This window comes from Salvelinus fontinalis, chromosome 14 (genome assembly GCF_029448725.1).
Source record: "Salvelinus fontinalis isolate EN_2023a chromosome 14, ASM2944872v1, whole genome shotgun sequence".
Lineage (NCBI taxonomy): Eukaryota > Metazoa > Chordata > Actinopteri > Salmoniformes > Salmonidae > Salvelinus > Salvelinus fontinalis.
This window is the reverse complement of record NC_074678.1, coordinates 32,131,933-32,153,512: the sequence shown is the minus strand read 5'-3', so window position 1 is coordinate 32,153,512 and position 21,580 is coordinate 32,131,933. Positions and strand designations below refer to the sequence as shown.

General features: G+C 41.8%; 1 protein-coding gene across 2 annotated transcripts in view; it reads left to right on the top strand.

The window, feature by feature from the left end:
- Window positions 1-3,437: 3,437 nt before the first annotated feature.
- LOC129810645 (E3 SUMO-protein ligase PIAS4-A) overlaps window positions 3,438-21,580 on the top strand; it is a 31,221-nt gene continuing 13,078 nt past the window's right edge. Inside the window, exons 1-9 of one of the 2 annotated variants that reach the window (XM_055861374.1) lie at window positions 3,438-3,569; window positions 9,891-10,269; window positions 12,326-12,410; window positions 12,516-12,557; window positions 16,764-16,854; window positions 16,972-17,100; window positions 17,362-17,467; window positions 17,571-17,644; window positions 17,840-18,000. In XM_055861374.1, coding sequence (XP_055717349.1) covers window positions 3,543-3,569; window positions 9,891-10,269; window positions 12,326-12,410; window positions 12,516-12,557; window positions 16,764-16,854; window positions 16,972-17,100; window positions 17,362-17,467; window positions 17,571-17,644; window positions 17,840-18,000 — 1,094 coding nt within the window. In that variant the 5' untranslated portion in view covers window positions 3,438-3,542. Of the gene's footprint in view, window positions 3,628-9,890; window positions 10,270-12,325; window positions 12,411-12,515; window positions 12,558-16,763; window positions 16,855-16,971; window positions 17,101-17,361; window positions 17,468-17,570; window positions 17,645-17,839; window positions 18,001-21,580 lie in introns of both variants that reach the window. The other variant, XM_055861375.1, reaches the window with a different exon arrangement.

The following is a 21,580-nucleotide window of genomic DNA, read 5'->3' as shown; positions in this document are numbered from 1 at the left end:
CGACTGCACTTGAAGAAACTTGCAAAGTTCTTGAAATGTTCCAGATTGACTGACCTTCATGTCTTAAAATAATGGAGGACTGTGGTTTCTCTTTGCTTATTTGAGTTGTTCTTGCCATAATGTGGACTTGGTCTTTTTCCAAATAGGGCTATCTTCTATATACCACCCCTACCTTGTCACAACACAACTGATTGGCTCAAATGCATTAAGAAGAAACAAATTCCACAAATAAACTTTTAACAAGGCACACCTGTTAATTTAAATGCATTCCAGGTGACTGCGTCATGAAGCTGGTTGAGAGAATGCCAAGGGTGTGCAAAGCCGTCATCAAAGCAAAGGGTGGCTGGCTACTTTGAAGCATCTCAAATCTAAAATATTTTTTGATTTGTTTAACACTTTTTGATTACTAGATGATTCCATATGCGTTATTTCATAGTTTTGATGTCTTCACTATTATTCTACAATGTAGAAAATATAAAAAAATATAGAAAAACCCTTGAATGAGTAGGTGTGTCCAAACTTTTGACTGGTACTGTTTGTTGAGTTGAGCACGTTCCAGACAAATGGTTGAACTGAATTCCTGTTTCCTGTCTCCCGTCTCGTCATTGTTGAATTGATTAAAGATGTGGTTATGAAATCTTCGAGACATAACAGTGAACAACAGGCACATTTCCGATAAAAAAACAAAATCTCAAAGATTCAGGAATGTCACATGCACAGATCAGTACACTTGTAACAACTTAAGCATTATGAAACTTCTATTTGATCAAATACGTCTAATCTATCAAAATAGCAATTCCCTTTTATCTTCATCACATTTGACACTCTCTATCCCCCCATACAAAAACTCTCCCTCGGTCTGCTTAGCGCTTATTTTAACTAGGACAGATTTGGAGCGGAGTCGACCCTCTCGCCTCTGTCTCTCTGGTTGTAGTTACTGTAATAGAACAAGGTGGGGCATGCAAACCGTTTTACACCAATGATGTGTACAATGTTTACACTGAGTATACAAAACATTAAGAACACCTGCTCTTTCTATTAACTAGACTGACCTGGTGAATCCAGGTGAAAGCTATGATCCCTTATTGATGTCACTTGTCAAATCCACTTCAATCAGTATTTAAATAATTATTTTTAAGCCTTGAGACAATTGAGACATGGATTGTGTATGTGTGCCATTCAAAGTCGAAATGGGCAAGACAAAATATTTAAGTGCCTTTGAACTGAATATGGTAGTAGGTGCCTGGCTCAGTGGTTTGTGTCAAGAACTGACCATCCTACCCATACTCGATTTCAGCGATGTCATTTACAAAATAGCCCGCAACACTCTACTCAACAAATTGGATGCAGTCTATCACAGTGCCATCCGTTTTGTCACCAAAGCCCCATAAACTACCCACCCCTGCGACCTGTACGCTCTCGTTGGCTGGCCCTCGCTTCACACTCGTCGCCAAACCCACTGGCTTCAGGTCATCTACAAGTCTCGGATAGGTAAAGGCCCGCCTTATCTCAGCTCACTGGTCACCATAGCAGCACCCACCCGTAGCACGCGCTCCAGCAGGTATATCTCTCTAGTCACCCCCAAAGCAAATTACTCCTTTGGACGCCTTTCCTTTCAGTTCTCTGCTGCCAATGACTGGAATGAATTGCAAAAATCACTGAAGCTGGAGACTCTTACCTCCCTCACTAGCTTTAAGGACAAGCTGTCTGAGCAACTCACAGATCACTGCACCTGTACATAGCCCATCTGTAAATAGCCCATCCAACTACCTCATCCCCATACTGTATTTATTTATTTATCTTGCTCCTTTGCACCCCTGTATCTCTACTAGCACATTCATCTTCTGCACATCAATCACTCTAGTGTCTAAATGGTATATTGTAATTACTTCACCACCATGGCCTATTTATTGCCTTACCTCCCTTTTCTTACCTCATTTGCACACACTGTATATAGACTTTCTTCAACTGTATTATTGACTGTATGTTTTGTTTATTCCATGTGTAACTCTGTGTTGTTGTATGTGTCGAACTGCTTTGCTTTATTCTTGACCAGGTCGCAGTTGTAAATGAGAACTTGTTCTCAACTTGCCTACCTGGCTAAATAAAGGTGAAATAAAAAACGCTGCAGAGTTTTTCACACTCAACAGTTTCTCGTGAGTGCCAAAGGACATCCAGCCAACTTGACACAACAGTGGGAAGCATTGGAGTCAACATGGACCAGCTTCCCTGTGGAACACTTTCGACACCTTGTAGAGTCCATGTCCAGACGAATTGGGGCTGTTCAAGAATGAGAGGAATGAACCCCGGTGGACTATATTGCCCTCGTCTGTCCAAATTGAAGAACTACTACTACAGCCTGCCTACACCATCCAAGTAGCCTGAATGAGACATGTGGTAAAATGTATAATTAAATAGAAATTATTCCATGATAAAAAAATACTGAAGATAATTATGTCATTGTCAAGAGAACATACACCTCTATTTTAATTTACAATACCAACATCATGTAGTAGCCTGTCAACCTTAAGCCAACACTGTTTGATTATAATATGGAGCTGATATTTTACAGAACTGGAAGTTTTGTAAGACACTGACTGTCCTGTGAATGTAATTTTTGCTCAAATTTGTATGTGTGCAAGCAAACAACTTATGATAAAGCACACAGGAATGGTATTAAAGTAGGCCAACATAGAGCAGAGCTGGGACAATATATATTGTTCCAATTATCTGTTACTTATCACAGTTAATATGCAAACTTGAGGTGAAAGTCAAATCATGCAAAGATTATATATTAGAGTTTATATTATCCTTTCATTTGATTTTAAACATAAATGGTTTTGGTTTACGATCTCTGTTCTTCAGCTCAAATCAAGAAGTTTGGAAATCCAGAAATGGATGACCAGGGGATGGTGTGAAATTAAGAGAAAATAATTAACACAGGATTGCTCTTATTCATTGGACTGTATTTTAAAATCTTGAAGCATGTATATCCTCTCTTCCAATGTGACTTCAGTGCACTACATCTGTGTACTGCATTTTGACTTGGCTCCCTGTGAATATTTAGATTATTGTTCAAAATAGATAAAGAGTTTATTCGATATCCAATGGTTCGTTGCATTTCCCGAAGCGGAATATTTCACTCGGACAGGAGTTGATTGGGCCATGCGCTCCTCCCCATTTAACAGGTCATGCGTTCCTCTTGTTTTGAATTTGAATTATTTTCACAATGCATATGCTCTTTGATTCGATAGTATAAAACTCAGCAAACTCAAGCGTTCAGCTACTTAGTGGCTGGTTATGTTTTCTTATAAGTGAGGCCTTACATAGATGGGAGGCCTGTCTCTGAGTGTTTAAAAAAAGTTGTACTGTCACTTTAAAACAATGATGACACGCCTACTTTCAACGTACTCCTTGAAGCTCGTAGTGTGGTTGCGCTGTGATTGGAAGCAGAGAAGCGTCGAGCAGCGAGCGACCCGTCTGCTTCTCACTGGTGAAGGACTACCTTTCGGCTCTGCCTCTCGCGGGGCTGCTGTACAAAGATGGCGGGCGAACTGGTGGAAGCGATGGTAAGCAGAGATCCGCTCGACCGGTTTGATAGGAAAGGGCCTGCGTGGGAGATGGCCGGTTAGTATGGGAAACTGTAAATGTTTCCCATGAATACTGTATAAAAGTGTTTAATTTAGTGATGGTTGATTCATTGGTAGCTATATTGAAACTGGTTTCTCTTCGTCGCTAAGTGCGTCTAGCTAACGTTAGCTAGCAGGGACATGGAAAATGAATGATGAGGCCATAAAACCACTCGCCAGCAGGGAGTCAGTGCGAAATTGTATCATTCAATGTTTAAGCGGGAGATTGCATTACACATTCGGTCCATCCACTGGCACTTTGACTTGTCAAATGGACGTATTTTCACTGTTGGGATAACAACAAAGCAAGTGGAGTTAACGTTAGCTTACCCACTAGCCTAGCTTCTTGTCAGACAAGGCAATTGGCAATGCCGCTGTCCACCTCTACACGCTATAAGCCTGATACACGAGTTGTAGAAATGAACCTGAATTGATGAGATTGACTGATGTAATTAGTTTGCAAGACTTTTCTAACTACACTGAACAAAAATATAGACGCAACATATTTGACTGAGTTACAGTTCATATAGGAAATCAGTCAATTGAAATCAATTAATAAAGCCTAATCTATGGATTTCACATGACTGGGAATACAGATTAATCTGTCAGTCACAGATACCTTAAAAAAAAGGTAGGGTCGTGGATCAGAACCTGTCAGTGTCTGGTGTGACAACCATTTGCCTCATACAGAGCGACACATCTTCACATATAGTTGTTCAGGCTGTGGAAAGTTGTCCCACTCCTCTTCAATGGCTCTGCGAAGTTGCTGGATATTGGGGGGAATTGGAACACGCTGTCGATTCAGAGCATTCCAAACATGCACAATGGGTGACATGTCTGGTGAGTATGCAGGCCATTGAAATTCTGGTACGTTTTTCAGTTTCAGGGAATTATGTACAGATCGTTGCGACATGGGCCTGTGCATTTCGTGCTGAAACGAGGTGATGGCGGCAGATGAATTGCACGACAATGGGCCTCAGGATCTCATCAGGGTATCTCTGTGGATTCAAATAGCCATTGATAAAACGCAATTGTTCGTTGTCTGTCTTATGCCAGCCCATACCATAACTCCACCGCCACCATGTCAACATTGTGAACAGAGTGTCCATCAGCAAACCGCTCACCCACATGATGCCATACACTCTGTCTGCCATCTGTCAGGGAAAGTTGAACCTTGTATTCATCCGTGAAGTGAATACTTCTCCAGCGTGCCAGTGGCTGTCGAAGGTGAGCGTTTGCCCACTCTGTTACAACACCAAAATTCAGTTATGTCAAGACCCAGGTGAGGACGACAAGCACGGAGATGAGCTTTCCTGAGACTGTTTCTGACAATTTGTGCCGAAATTCTTCAGTTGTGCAAACCCACAGTTTCATCAGCTGTCTGGTGGCGTGTCTTAGATGATCCTGCAGGTGAAGAAGCCAGATGTAGAGGTTCTGGGCTGGCGTGGTTACATGTGGTTGTGAGGATGGTTATTTTTTATTTAACCTTCTATTTAACTAGGCAAGTCACACAACACTACATAGAGAGACCTAAGACAACAACCTAGCATGGCAGCAACACATGAAAACACAGCATGGTAGCAACACATAACAACATGGCAGCAGCACAAAACATGGTACAAACATTATTGCGCACAGACAACAGCACAAAGGGCAAGAAGGTAGCGACAACAATACATTACGCGAAGCAGCCACAACAGTAAGTGTCCATGATTGAGTCTTTGAATGAAGAGATGGAGATAAAACGGTGGAGTTTGAGTGGGGTTTTTTGCAGCTCGTCCAAGCCGCTAGCTGCAGCGAACTGAAAAGAGGAGCAACCCAGGTTAGATGTACCACCATTGGATGCGACTTATGATAGAGAAATTAACATTCAAAATTCAAAGGGCACTCGCACATCTGAGCTGTCTTTTTTTTTAAGGTGCATGGTAACAGTTGAATAAGATGAGGGAAAAAATAAGAAACCCGCACATTTCTCTTGATAGTATCACTTCTCTTTAATAGGCTTTACGTATCGGCCTCAAGGCCTACATCAGAGCTTTTGAGTTAAAAAAAAAATAATAATAATTATGTAGACATGGCTCCACCCACATCTGTTCCATGCATCAAATGGGGTTAGAGTTGAGGGAAAATAAGTAAGCATTACCAAAAATAACAATGTGCATTTGATAAATATTAAAATAGTGTGACGTCAGAGTAATCTGAAATGTGTGCATTAATTGATCAAATTTACAACGTAACATACATTGGCATTTCATCATTAAGACACCTTGGAAATTATGTCTGGAGGGTGAAAATCCCAAAACATTCTCTTTTGCTCAGAGTATTATTTATGTCACCTCCCCTGTCTGATATCTTGACTTTCTCAATGCCACAAAATCTAAAGGTAGTAATGTCATATTTTTGGTCATTTAAAATCTACTGAGACTGGATAATCCCTGTAGTTTGTCCTGGTTTTTTATTTATATGTTCACAAATTCTCTGTTTGAGAGAACGAGAGGTTTTACCTACATAACACAATCCACATGGACATTTAATCATGTAGATAACATGGGTGGTGGAGCACGTATTAATGTCATTTATTGGGAACCGTTTTGAACATGAATGAATGCTCCCATTTCAGATTACTCTTTTTATTGCGCTGTAACCAATGGTTTATGAACTTGCTTGGTGTGTTGATGTCCTCATTGTGGTTTTACAGACGTGTTTAATATGTTTTATGTACACCCTTTTATTAGAATATTTATGAAATTCACAATGTTATATTTGGTAACACTTACTTATTTTCCCTCGACTCGAACCACATTTGACGCATGGAATGGATGTGGGTAAAGCTATGTCTACATAAGGGTGCTAATTTAAAAAAAAAGATTGAAAAAAATCACAAAAGCTAGCTTATTAAAGAGCACTGATGCTGTCAAGAGCAGTGTGTGGGTTTATTTTTTTTCTCTCCGAGAAATAAACATTAAATTCTCTGGCAACAGCTCTGGTGAACATTCCAATTGCATGCTCCCTCAACATGAGACATCTGTGGTGTTTGACAAAACTGCATATTTTTATTGTCCTTTAATTGTCCCCAGGACAAGGTGCACCTGTGTAATCATGCTGTTTAATCAGCTTCTTGATATGCACACCTGTCAGGTGGATGGATTATCTTGGCAAAGGAGAAATGCTCACTAACAGAGATGTGCACAAAATGAGAGAAATAAGTATATTCTGTGTATGGAACACTTCTGGGATCTTTTATTTCAGCTCATGAAACATGGGACCAACACTTCAGTGTAGATAGTGACTAGCTAGCTACATGCATTGCTGGGTCTTCAAATTCACTGATGGTGTTGTGTCCTACACTACTTAAAGGAGGGACCAGTCTAGGTTATGTTTGCAGGAAAAATATTCTATGCATGGTGTTAGGAACAGAAGGGGCTCATAGGTCATGCTACTGAATTCTAGAGGGGAGGGAGGAAAATATTACTTGAAGCAAGTGCACAGATACTTTTGTGTAAATATAGTGTGTGGACACCTTCAAATGAGTGGATTCAGCTATTATTTCAGGCACACCCATTGGTGCCAGGTGTATAAAATCAAGCACACAGCCATGCAATCTCTATAGACAAACATTTGCATTAGAATGGCACACTTTCCAACTAGTCAGTATGTAAAATTTCTGCCCGGTCAACTGATGGGTGTCATTGTGAAGTGGAAACGTCTAGAAGCAACAACGGCTCAGCCGCGAAGTGGTAGGCCACACAAGCTCACAGAACGGGACCGCCGAGTGCTGTAGAGCGTAAAAATTGTCAGTCCTTGTTTGCCTCTGGAAGAAACGTCTGCACAAGAACTGTTCGTCGGGAGCTTAATGAAATGGGTTTCCATGGCCAAGCAGCTGCACACAAGCCTAAGATCAACATGTGCAATGCCAAGCGTTGGCTGGAGTGGTGTAAAGCTCGCCGCCATTGGACTCTGGAGCAGTGGAAACATGTTCTCTGGTGTGATCAGGCTAGGCCCCTTAGTTCCAGTGAAGGGAAATCTTAACTCTACGGCGTACAATGACATTCTAGATAATTCTGTGCTTCCAACCTTGTGGCAACAGTTTTGGGGAAGGCCCTTTCCTATTTCAGCATGACAATGCCCCCATGCACAAAGTGAGGTCCATACAGAAATGGATTGTCGATCGGTGTGGAAGAATTTGACTGGCCTGCACAGAACCCTGACCTCAACCCCATCGAACACCTTTGGTATGAATTGGAATGCCGACTGTGAACCAGGCCTAATCGCACAACCTCACTAATGCTCTTTTAGCTTAATGGAATCAAGTGCCTGCAGCAGCAATGTTCCAACATCTAGTGGAAAGCATTCCCAGAAGAGTGGAGGCTGTTTATAGCAGCAAAGGGGGGGACCAACTCCATATTAATGCCCATGATTTTGGAATGAGATGTTTGACGAGCAGGTGTCTACATACTTTTGGTCATGTAGTGTATTCCAATTTAAATCATTTGAGTTGACATGCTGAGTGTTTAAGTTCATTTATACCAGGTAATTATATAGATAAGTCTGTGCACAGCACTTCAAATCAAATGTTATTGGTCAAATACACATATTTAGCTAATGTTATTGCGGGTATAGCGAAATTCTCGTGTTTACAGACAGATTATTTCACTTATAATTCACTATCACAATTCCAGTGGGTCACAAGTTTACATACGCTAAGTTGACTGTGCCTTTAAACAGCTTGGAAAATTCCAGAAAATTGTCATGGCTTTAGAAGCTTCTGATAGGCGAATTGACATGATTTGAGTCAATTGGAGGTGTACCTGTGGATGTATTTCAATGCCTACCTTCAAACTCAGTGCCTCTTTGCTTGACATCATGGGAAAATCAAAAGAAATCAGCCAATACCGTAGAAAAAAATTGGAGACCTCCACAAGTCTGGTTCATCCTTGGGAGCAATTTCCAAACACCTGAAGGTACCACGTTCATCTGTACAAACAATAGTACGCAAGTATCAACACCATGGGACCACGCAACTGTCATACTGCTCAGGAAGGAGATGCGTTGTCTCCTAGAGATGAATGTACTTTGGTGCTAAAAATGCAAATCAATCCCAGTACAACAGCAAAGGGCCTTGTGAAGATGCTGGAGAAAACGGGTACAAAAGTATCTATATCCACAGTAAAACGAGTCCAATATCGACAACCTGAAAGGCCGCTCAGCATGGAAGAAGCCACTGTTCAAAAACCGCCATTAAAAAAAAGAGCCAGCCTACGGTTTGCAACTGCACATGGGGACAAAAATCGTACTTTTTGGAGAAATGTCCTCTGGTCTGATGAAACAAATAGAACTGTTTGGCCATAATGACCATCGTTATGTTTGGAGGGAAAAAGGGGGATGCTTGCAAGCCGAAGAACACCATCCCAACCCTGAAGCATGGGGGTGGCAGCATCATGTTGTGGGGGTGCTTTGCTGCAGGAGGGCCTGGTGCACTTCACAAAATAGATGGCATCATGAGGAAAGAAAATGATGTGGATATATTGAAGCAACATCTCAAGACAATAACCCTAAGCATACTTCCAAAGTTGTGGCAAAATGGCTTAAGGACAACAAAGTCAAGGTATTGGAGTGGCCATCACAAAGCCTTGACCTCAATCCTATAGAAAATTTGTGGGCAGAACTGAAAAAGCTTGTTTGAGCCAGGAGGCCTACAGACCTGACTCCGTTACACCAGCTCTGTCAGGAGGAATGGGCCAAAATTCACCCAACTTATTGTGGGAAGCTTGTGGAAGGCTACCCAAAACGTTTGACCCAAGTTAAACAATTTAAAGGCAATGCTACCAAATACTATTTGAGTGTATGTAAATTTCTGACCCACTGGGAATGTGATGAAAGAAATAAAAGCTAAAATAAATAATTCTCACTATTATTCTGACATTTCACATTCTTAAAATAAAGTGGTGATCCTAACTGACCTAAGATAGGGAATTTTTACTTTGATTAAATGTCAGGAATTGTGAAACTGAGTTTAAATGTATTTGGCTAACGTGTATGTAAACTTCCAACTTCAACTGTACATATGAAATGAGTAAAATATTATTAAAGTGATCAGTGATTTCATGTATATAGGGCAGCAGCCTCTTAACGTGCAGGGTTGAGTAACTAGTGTAGGCTACCTTTTTTAAGTTATTGGCACTTGCCTAGCTCAAGGAATCCAGATGGTAATCCAAAACTTCCCCTCTTCCTATCACTCTCTCCTTTGTGTCTTCCCTTCAGAACATGGTGAAGAGTTTCCGGGTATCTGACCTGCAGACGCTGCTGGCCTCCATGGGCCGCAGTAAGAGTGGTCTAAAGCATGACCTGGTGGGACGGGCGCTGAGGCTGGTGCAGACAGAGTACAGCCCAGAGCTGCTGAAGAACGTGCGGCAGCTGTACGAGTCACGCTTCCCCAAGGCGTCGGGTTGGCTGGCTGCTCGGCGCCCGGAGGGTGTTCCGGTGGCCTACTCCTCCCTCAGCTCGTCCCCCACAGGCACTCAGGGCGCAGACTACCTCAATGGCATCCCCAAGCTGTCCTCCACACCTGCGGCTGAGGTCAAGCTGGTGTCGCTGCCCTTCTACCAAACTCTGGAGACTCTGTTGCCGCCAACAGAGCTAAGTGAGTGATTTTTGTCAGTGAGATGTAGAGAGCTTTCGGTCTAGTCAAGTTCTTGTAAAAAGAGGCCAAAAAGTTCCTGGTCAGCTCTTATGGTCAGTAAAAAAAACCTGGCATGCCTTTGGAAAGTATTCAGACCCCATGACTTTTCCCACATTTTGTTATGTTACAGCAGGGGTGTCAAACTCATTCCACGGAGGGCCTAGTGTCTGCAGGTTTTTGTTTTTTCCTTTCAATAAAGCCCTAGACAACCAGGTGTGGGGAGTTCCTAACTAATTAGTGATGTTAATTCATCAATCAAGTATAAGGGAGGAACGAAAACCCGCAGACACTCGGCCCCCCGTGGAATGAGTTTGACACCTGTGTGTTACAGCCTTATTCTAAAATGTGTTAAATACATACAAAATCCCCAGCAATCTACACACAATACCCCATAATGACAAGTGAAAACAGGTTTAGAAGTTGTTGCAAATGTATTAAAAATGAAAAACATACCTTTTTATTTACATATGTATTCAGACACTGCTATGAGACTCAATTGAGCTCAGGTTCATCTTGTTTCCATTGTTCATCCTTGATGTTTCTACAACTTGATTGGAGCCCACCTGTGGTAAATTCAATTGATTGGACATGATCTGGAAAGGCACACACCTGGCTATATAATGTCCCACAGTTGACAGTGCATATCAGAGCAAAAACCAAGACATGAGGTCGAAGGAACCCAATCGAACAGGATTGTGTTGAGGCACAGATCTGGGGAAGGGTACCAAAACAATTCTGATGTATTGAAGGTCCCTGAGAACAGTGGCCTCCATCATTCTTAAATGGAAGAAGTTTGGAACCACCAGATTCTTCCTAGAGCTAGCCACCTGGCCAAACTGAGCAATCGGGGGAGAAGGGCCTTGGTCAGGGAGGTGACCAAGAACCTGATGGTCACTCTGACAGAGCTCTAGAGTTCCTCTGTGGAGATGGTTGTCCTTATGGAAGTTTCTCTCATCTCTGCAGCACTCAACCAATCAGGCCTTTATGGTAGTGGCCAGACAGGGGACACTCCTCAGTAAAAGACATATGACAGCCCACTTGGAGTTTGCCAAAAGGCACCTGAAGACTCTCACACCATGAGAAACAAGATTCTCTGGTCTGAATGAAACCAAGATTGAACTCTTTGGCCTAAATATGAAGCGTCACTTCTAGAGGGAACCTGCCACCATCTCTACGGTGAAGCACGGTGGTCCAATTTGTAAGTCGCTCTGGATAAGAGCGTCTGCTAAATGACTTAAATGTAATGTAAATGTGGCAGCATCATACTGTGGGGATGTTTGTCAGCGGCAGGGACTGGGAGACTAGTCAGGATCGAGGGAAAGATGAACAGAGCAAAGTACAGAGATCCTCAATGAGCCTGCTCCAGAGCACTCAGGACCTCAGACTGGGGCGAAGGTTCACCTTGCAAACAGGACAACGACCTTAAGCACACAGCCAAGTCAACGCAGGAGTGGCTTTGTGACAAGTCTCTGAATGTCCTTGAGTGGCCCAGCCAGAGCCTGGACTTGAACCCGATCGAACATCTCTGGAGAGACCTGAAAATAGCAGTGCAGCAACACTCTCCATCCAACCTGACAGAGTTTGAGAGGATTTGCAGAGAAGAATGGGAGAAACTCCCCAAATACAGGTGTGCCAAGCTTGTAGCGTCATAAACAAGAAGTCTCGAGGCGGTAATCGTTGCCAAAGGTGCTTCAACAAAATACTGAGTAAAGGGTCTGAATACTTATGTAAATGTAATATTTACACTTGACATTTTTTATAAATTGGCAAACATTTCTAAAATACTGTATTTGCTTTGTCCTTATCGGTATTATGTGTAGATTGATGAGAGAAATGTCTGTAACCTAACAAAAGGTTAAGAAAGTTAAGGGGTCTGAATACATTCTGATGACACTATATTAATGACAGAAACATGACATTACAATTAAGTGCTAAGGACATTTTGGACATTGCGAAGCATAGGGAAGTTGTGGTATGTGTATGTATGTATTTTTTTCTTCTGCATCTGTCCTTGTAGTTGCCCAGAACAGTGAGAAACTGCAGGACAGTCAATGCATATTTGAATTAACACAGAGCCAAGCGGACCAAGTCAGAAACGCAACGTGAGCATAACACTTTTATTCAAAGTTAACTTTGTTTATTCTACTGCTTGTGACTTTGAATGGACACTGAGGGGTACCATAACATTCCCTCCCTTGTTGTTTTAGTGAGCTTCGACCAGGAATGAAGGCAATCCAGGTGGTTCTTAGGTGAGTTTACAAGAGTTCAACTGTTCTACACATAACAGCACACTAATCCCACAATTGCATAGGTAATTTCCGGTACATACAGTTGAAGCCTTTTCTAGATCAGTAGCTAGGCTTCCATCAATTTGTTCACTGATATTCAGGTGAATATTGTAACATTCAAACAAAAAATATGCACATTTTACCTGCAGTAGGGGTTTTCCATCAAATTGTCTTCTTGGTAGCCTTGAGATTAGAGCGTTGGACCAGTCACTGAAAGGTCGCTGGTTTGAATCCCAGAGCCCACAAGGTGAAAAATCTGTTGCTGTGCCCTTGAGCAATGCACTTAACCCCAATTGTTCCAGGAGCGGTGGACAATCGCGACTGTGGCATGATCCCATTCCCTACGCGTGTCTGTGGGAGTTGGAATATGCAAGAACACATTTTCATTACACATTTATACAAATGTGTAGCAGGACAATTATAACCCCCCCCCCAAAAAAAACTTCTTGTTCAAAGCTGTGCGTAATTACGCTGTAAGTTCATTTAGAGAATTAAAAAACAGAAGTATGATGTGTTTCCATCCCATTTTTAACACTTTAGATGGTTTTGGCACAAAAGTCTGCAATACACAGCAAGTGTGCCCACTTTGGTCTTGGTACATGCGCTCTAGCCAACAGCTTGCAGATACAGCACAGAGGGTTGGCTTCATTATGAGATTATGGAACAGTGAGTTTAAATGTTTTTATTTGTCAATTGATAGTCAAGCATCAATCATCATGCCAACAGCATAACATTTAAGGCCCTCTTTATTGGAAAGGAGCATTTAAAAAATAGTGTACCTTTTATTTAACTAGGCTAGTCAGGTAAGAACACATTCTTATTTTCAATGAAGGCCTAGGAACGGTGGGTTAACTGCCTTGTTCAGGGGCAGAATGACAGATTTGTACCTTGTCAGCTTGGGGATTCGTTTTTGCAACCTTCTGGTTACTAGTCCAACGCTCTAACCACCTGCCTTACATTGCACTCCACGAGGAGCCTGCATGGCAGGCTGACTACCTGTTACTCGAGGGCAGCAAGAAGCCAATGTAAGTTGCTAGCTAGCATTAAACTTATCTTATAAAAAACAATCAATCTTAACATAATCACTAGTTAACTACACATGGTTGATATTACTAGTTTATCTAGCGTGTCCTGCGTTGCATATAATCGATGCGGTGCCTGTTAATTTCTCATCGAATCACAACGTACTTCGCCAAACGGGTGATGATTTAGCACTGTCGTTGCACCAAACCTAACCATAAACATCAATGCCTAATGCCGAAATACGGAACGGTTCCGTATTTCACTGAAAGAATAAACGTTTTGTTTTGAAAATGATAGTTACCGGATTCGACCATATCAATAACCAAAGGCTCGTATTTCTGTGTTATTATGTTATAATTAAGTCTATGATTTGATAGAGCAGTCTGAATGAGCGATGGTAGGCAGCAGCAGGCTCGTAAGCATTCATTCAAACAGCACTTTCGTGCGTTTTTTATGTAACGGTTTTGACTTGAGGTTATTTATAGGGGTGCCAGGTAGGTTGTGCCTACCAGAGAAAGCATTGGTTTCTCCTTTTAGTTTGGGAGGGAATGAGTCCCATCTGGTCCGTCAAGTCACACCAATACAAAGGACTTATGTAAAAGTCAGGATGGAAATATACTTTTCATAAACCCCTTAAAACATTGGAAAGAACTTCAAACAAGTGTATTCTTTTGCGTGGTTGTATTAACAACATAAATGATCACACACACACACAACAATATAACAATTAATGCACTTATGTTCAATTAGAAATGTCCTGTACCTTGGGCATAAAAAGAGTCCAACCCGGTAAATAAGTTCAGTGACCTTAGTCACGCAACGTTTGTCCGTAGCGTAAACCCAGTATATTCATACACTCAAATAACACTTATTTTGCAACACAACTATAAAGCGTATCAAAGACTAATCAAAGAATAATACGTCCTCACAACTACATAAATCACAGTATACATCACCCCAAACAAATGAAATACCGTGTACAAAAAGTTGTAGTCAGTCATACAATCCGCCAACAGATCTTCAGCGGAGAAAAGGCCACGAAAACCAACGGAGAGTTGTAGTCCACAGACGCACAGAGTGGATCCAATCCTGGGTAAACTCGCTTTAAGGCTACAAAACACACTGTAAGGCAACAAAACAAACGGAATAGCGAAGCTTCATGAACTGAAGGTAGTACACATCCTCATTCATGTCTCAATCACAACTTCACCTTTGCGCAGCTGATGCTGACTATTTAATGGGGAATTAAAGGGGAAGCGCCCTATTAGAAGGAGAAGCACTGAGACGGTTCAGAAATATTCAGGGCCGTCACAGTTTGCCAGCAGCTCTTCTAATAGCGTTTCAATCGGTGACGTCACTCGCTCAGACTTGGAGTAGTTGTTCCCCTTGCTCTTCAAGGGCCGCGGCTTTTGTGGAGCGATGGGTAACGATGCTTCGAGGGTGGCTGTTGTCGACGTGTTCCAGGTTCGAGCCCAGGTAGGGGTGAGGAGAGGGACGGAAGCTATACTGTTACACTGGCAATACTAAAGTGCCTATAAGAACATCCAATAGTCAAAGGTATATGAAATACAAATGGTATATAGAGAAATAGTCCTATAATTCCTATAATAACTACAACCTAAAACTTCTTACCTGGGAATATTGAAGACTCATGTTAAAAGGAACCACAACAGTTTTTCATATGTTCTCATGTTCTGAGCAAGGAACTTAAACGTTAGCTTTTTTACATGTCACATATTGCACTTACTTTCTTCTCCAACACTTTGTTTTTGTATTATTTAAACCAAATTGAACATGTTTCATTATTTATTTGAGGCTAAATTGATTTTATTGATGTATTATATTAAGGTAATTCAATATTGTTGTAATTGCTTTTTTGGTCCTCCAATAATCATTATCGGTACACCTCTAGTGACGCCTCAAGCACTGAGATGCAGTGTTTTAGACTGCTGCGCCACTCTAGAGCATCAAGCTCGTGCACTTTCACAATTCTGTGAAGTTCATCATAGCTTTATAAATATTTAGCCGAATACACTGCACTGTGAATGCTTTTCCAACATCTCATTCCAAAATCATGGGCATTAATATGGAGTTGCTCCCCCCTTTGCTGCTATAACAGCCTTCACTCTTCTGGGAAGGCTTTCCACTAGATGTTGGAAAATTGCTGCGGGGACTTGTTCCATTCAGCCATGAGCATTAGTGAGGTTGGGCGATTAGGCCTGGCTCGCAATCGGCGTTCCAAATTCATCCCAAAGGTGTTCAATGGGGTTGAGGTCAGGGCTCTGTGCATGCCAGTCAAGTTCTTCCACACCGATCTTGGCAAGCCATTTCTGTATGGACCTCGCTTTGTGCATGAGGGCATTGCCACAAAGTTGTACACGCCGAATCGTCTAGAATGTAATTGTATGCTGTAGCATTAAGATTTTCCTTCACTGGAACTAAGGGACCTAGTCCGAACCATGAAAAACAGCCCCAGACCATTATTACTCCACCAAACTTTACAGTTGGCACTATGCATTGGGGCAGGTAGCGTTCTCCTGGCATCCACCAAACCCAGATTCGTCCATTGGACTGCCAGATGGTGAAGCGTGATTCATCACTCCAGAGAACGCGTTTCCACTGCTCTAGAGACCAATGGTGGTTGAGCTTTAGACCACTCCAGCCAATGCTTGGCATTGCGCATAGTGATCTTAGGCTTGTGTGGCTACTCTGCCATATTCACTTGTCAGCAACAATTTTGGCTGAAATTGCCAAATCCACTCATTTGAAGGGGTGTCCAGATACCTTTGTGTGTATATATAGTGTAGCATTTCTTGACTGCAACATGGTTATTCTATCAAAAAATGTGCATCAAAGCATTTCTACTGCATTTGTCACATGGTCTATTTCACAGATTAGAAAAATTATTCACTCGTCTATTGTAGTTTGTTCTGTCAACATTTGGAAAGTTTCCTCTACTGTGTTCTTTATCAACTTTATCAAGTCCCAACAAAACAGTGTACATTTTGTGTGTGTATTGAATGACAAATCTGACCACCACAACCATTCATTGAGAATGTCTGTGTTTAAGAGGATTACATATGTTGCCATCTAACACTGATAACCATTGATAACCTCCTGTGCTGTTGCTATGATCCTTTACAGAATCTGTTATACAGACTCCATCGGTGTCCAGGAAGATCAGTACCCTCCCAATATTGCTGTCAAAGTCAACCAGTCCTACTGTCATGTACCAGTAAGTAGTCAAGCTGGGGAATCCCATGCCCTCAGGCAAACAAACCAACCAACCAACAAATCAGAAGAAAATGCCTATATCTTTGTTGCTAAACATGTCTATATTTGTTCTGTACAGGGTTACTACCCGTCTAATAAGCCAGGTGTGGAACCGCGTCGTCCCTGTCGCCCAGTCAACATCACACCCTGGTTACACCTTTCCACTGCCACCAACCGGGCCACTGTCACATGGGGCAACTTCGGCAAGGTCAGTCTCTGGTTGAAACTTTACACTGTTATTTTAGAACCTTGCCAAGAGGCGACACCTTTTGCACATCTAAAGTAAACTCTGTGATGTACGCAATGTAATTGCATGCTGTTTTGATTAATTTTCATGACAAGTATTTGAAATGGTTTGGTTGTTTTTGGCAGCTGTCTAAATGTTGACAGCTTCAGATGATATCTGCTGCTATTTCCAGTGTGTTCATTCTGTTCAGTGCTCACTCATGTCCTCTTGTCCTGTGTGCAGCGCTACTCGGTTGCAGTGTATTTAGTGCGGGTCTTCACATCAGCAGAGCTTTTCAGCCAACTTAAACACTGCTCAGTGGAGAGTGCAGAACGCTGTCGTGAACGCAGTAAGTGGCCTCAGCATTTTTGTCTTTCATGCTTTATTGCATTTTACTAATTTTTACACCTGTGCTGTGTGACGTTGAACTAGTTTCTTTCTGCTGTGTCCAGTCCAGGACAAGCTACGCTTTGATCCAGAGAACGAGATCGCCACCACAGGGCTACGGGTGTCCCTCATCTGTCCTGTGAGGATCTGCACTCACCACAAGCCATATCCACCCAGTCATGCTTTAATTTCTTATTAAAGAGCAAGTCTCAAACCTTTCAGTTGTTACTGACCAAAACAAAGAAAACCACAACACGAGGAACAGGCTACCACCCACCATTTGTCTACAGCCTAATGCTAATAACATACCTCCCTTTCCTCTTCCTCCTCTCAGCTAGTGAAGATGCGGATAGGAGTGCCGTGTCGGGTGCTCACCTGTGCCCACTTGCAGTGTTTCGATGCCATCTACTTCCTGCAAATGAATGAAAAGAAGCCCACGTGGACCTGCCCTGTGTGTGACAAACAGGCTCCCTTTGAGCTGCTCACCATCGATGGGTAAGTAAGGCATGCTGAGGCTTGTCACTTACCAACAGCACCACTACTACTCACTCCAGGAATTTGAGAACCACTCTTCCTTTTACGGGTCTTTGCATGGGGTAGAATTTTTTGGAGCAATTTCTTTGACTCCTAAAACTTACAATGGCCTACCTACACTGGACTACATTTTCAATAAGGCTATTGTCCCAATAAGGCTATTGCAGTTTCAATAAGTCGGTCTCAATTCATTTTCATTAAGGATATTATGGGGCTAAAAATGTATGATTTAGAGACAAAAGTATCAATGCACGCTAAGTTATCTTGAGTCCAACCTTGAAGAGCCTTATTGAGGACCTGGATAATTTCTCCAGTTTCTCTGGACTAAAACCCAACTATGGTAAGCGTACTATATTACGGATGGAGTCTCTAAAAGATACAAACTGTATGAATTACATTTTTTCAATCTACACACAATACCCCATAATGACAAAGCAGAAACAGGTTTTCAGAAATGTTTGCAAATGTATTAAAAATAAAATAAAAACATACCTTATTTACATACAATACCACTAAAAAGTTTGGACACACCTATACATTCAATGGTTTTTCTTTATTTTTACTATTTTCTACATTGTAGAATAATAGTGAAAACATCAACTATAAAATAACACATGGAGTCATGTAGTAACCAAAAAAGTGTTAAACAAATCAAAATATAGTTTATATTTGAGATAGTAGCCACCCTTAGCCTTTATGACAGCTTTGCATTCTCTCAACCAACTTCATAACGCAGTCACCTAGAATGTATTTCAAATAACAGGTGTGCCTTGTTAAAAGTTAATTTGTTGAATTTATTTCCTTAATGCGTTAGAGCCATTCAGTTGTGTTTTGACATGGTAGGGGTGGTATATAGAAGATAGCCCTACTTGGTTAAATACCAAGTCCATATTATAGTAAGAACAGCTCAAATAAGCAAAGAGAAACGACAGTCCATCTTTTCTTTAAGAAATGAAGGTCAGTCAATCCGGAACATTTCAAGAACTTTGAACGCTTCTTCAAGTGCAGTCGCAATAATCATCAAGCTCTATGATGAGGACCGGCAATCACCTGACCTCAACCCAATTGAGATGGTTTGGGATGAGTTGGACTGCAGAGTGAAGGAAAAACAGCCATCAAGTACTCGGCATATGTGGGAACTCCTTCAATACTGTTGGAAAAGAATTCCAGGTGAAGCTGGTTGAGAAAAGGCCAAGAGTGTACAAAGCTGTCAAGGCAAAGGGTGGCTACTTTGAAGAATCTCAAACATAAAAATATATTTTGTTTTGTTAAACACTTATTTTGGGGACTACATGATTCCATGTGTGTTTTCGTAGTTTTTCTTCACTATTCTACAATGTAGAAAATAGTAAAAATAAAGAAAAACCCTTGAATGAGTAGGTGTGTCAACTTTTGACTGGTACTGTAAGCATTCAGACCCTTTGCTTTGAGACTCGAAATTGAACTCCGGTGCATCCTGTTTCCATTGATCATCCTTGATGTTTGATGTCACCCGGCCCAACTGAGCAATTTGGGGAGAAAGGCCTTGGTCAGGGTGGTGACCAAGAACCTGATGGTCACTCAAACAGAGCTCCAGAGTTCCTCTGTGGAGATAGAACCTTCAAGAAGGACAACCATCTCTGCAGCACTCCACTAATCAGGCCTTTATGGTAGAGTGGCCAGAAGGAAACCAGTCCTCAGTAAAATACACATGACAGCCCGCTTGGAGTTTGCCAAAAGGCAACTAAAGGACTATCAGATAATGGCTCCGGCTCACTCTGATAATGGCGCCGGAGGTGATGGCTGCAGTTATACGGGCTCCTAACCGACTGCAATTTAGTTTTTATTCGCATTGTAACTTATTTTGTATGTAATGTTGCTTCTACCATCTCTTATGACCGAAAAGAGCTTCTGGATATCAGAACAGCAATTACTCACCTCGAACTTGGCAAATATTTATTTATTTAATTGTCTGATGCAGCTGATGTGAAGGATATACTGCTTCCTCGAGACCAGGCCCAAATCCGTAATTCGCGTCAAGAAAAGACAGAAATACAAGGGGAGGAGATCGGGGTGCCTTGTGAGAATTTGTCGGCGAGTGGCCTATACCATTCGTTCTATTCGCGAACATGCAATCACTGGTAAATAAACTGGCTGATCTTCATTAGAGATTATCCTACCAACTGGACATTAACTGTAATCTTATGTTTCACTGAGTCGTGGCTGAACGACGATACAGATAAAATACAGTTGGCTGGGTTTTCCGTGCATCGGCAGGACAGAACAGCTAAGTCTGGTAAGACGAGGGGTAGGGATGTCTGTTTGTCAATAACCGCTGGTGTGCGATGTCATCTAATATTAAAGAATTCTCGAGGTATTGCTTGCCTGAGGTAGAGTACCCTATGATAAGCTGTAGACCAGACTATCTACCAAGAGTTTGTATTATTCTTAGCAGTCTATTTACCACCACAAAGCAATGCTGGCACTAAGACTGCACTCAATGGGCTGTATAAGGCTATAAGCAAACAAGAAAATGCTCATCCAGAAGCGGTGCTCCTAGTGGCTGGGAACTGTAATGCAGGCAAACTTAAATCTGTTTAACCTAATTTCTACCAGCATGTCATGTGGAACCAGAGGGGGGGAAGAAGAAAAACTCTAGGCCACCTTTACTCCACACACCGAGATGCATACAAATCTCACCCTCCATTTGGCAAATTTGAACATAATTATATTCTCCTGATTCCTGCTTACAAGCAAAAGGAGGAAGTAGCAGTGACTCGCTCAATATGGAAGTGATCAGATGACGCGGCTGCTACGCTACAGGACTGTTTTGCTAGCACAGAATGGAATATGTTCTGTGATTCATCTAATGGCATAGAGGAGTATACCACCTCAGTCACTGGCTTCATCAATAAGTGCATCGACAACGTCGTACCCATAATGACAATGCGTACATATCCTAACCAGAAGCCATAGATTGCAGGCAACATTCGCACCCAGCTAAAGGCTAGAGCTGTCGCTTTCAAGGAGCGGGAAACTTATAAGAAATGCTGCTATGCCCTCAAAATAACCATCAAACAGGCACAGCGTCAATACAGGACTAAGATTTGAATCCTACTACACTGGCTCTGACACTCGACGGATGTGGCAGGGCTTGCAAACCATTACGGACTAGTACCACTCTAAATGCCTTTTTATGCTCACTTCGAGGCATGCAACACTTAACCTCTCTTGGGTGCGTGAGACGTTAGCGTCCCACCTCTTCAACAGCCAGTGAAATTGCTGGGCGCTAAATTCAAATACAGAAATACTCATTATAAAGATTCAGAAAACAAAACATATTTTACATAGGTTTAAAGATTAACTTCTTGTGAATCCAACCACGATGTCAGATTTTAAAAATGCTTCATGGCGAAAGCATACCATGCAATTATTTGAGAACATAGCCCAGCAGACAAATCATTACAAACAGTAACCAGCCAAGTAGAAGAGTTACACAAGTCAGAAATAGAGATAAAATTCATCTTTTACCTTTGATGATCTTCATATGGTTGCACTCAGC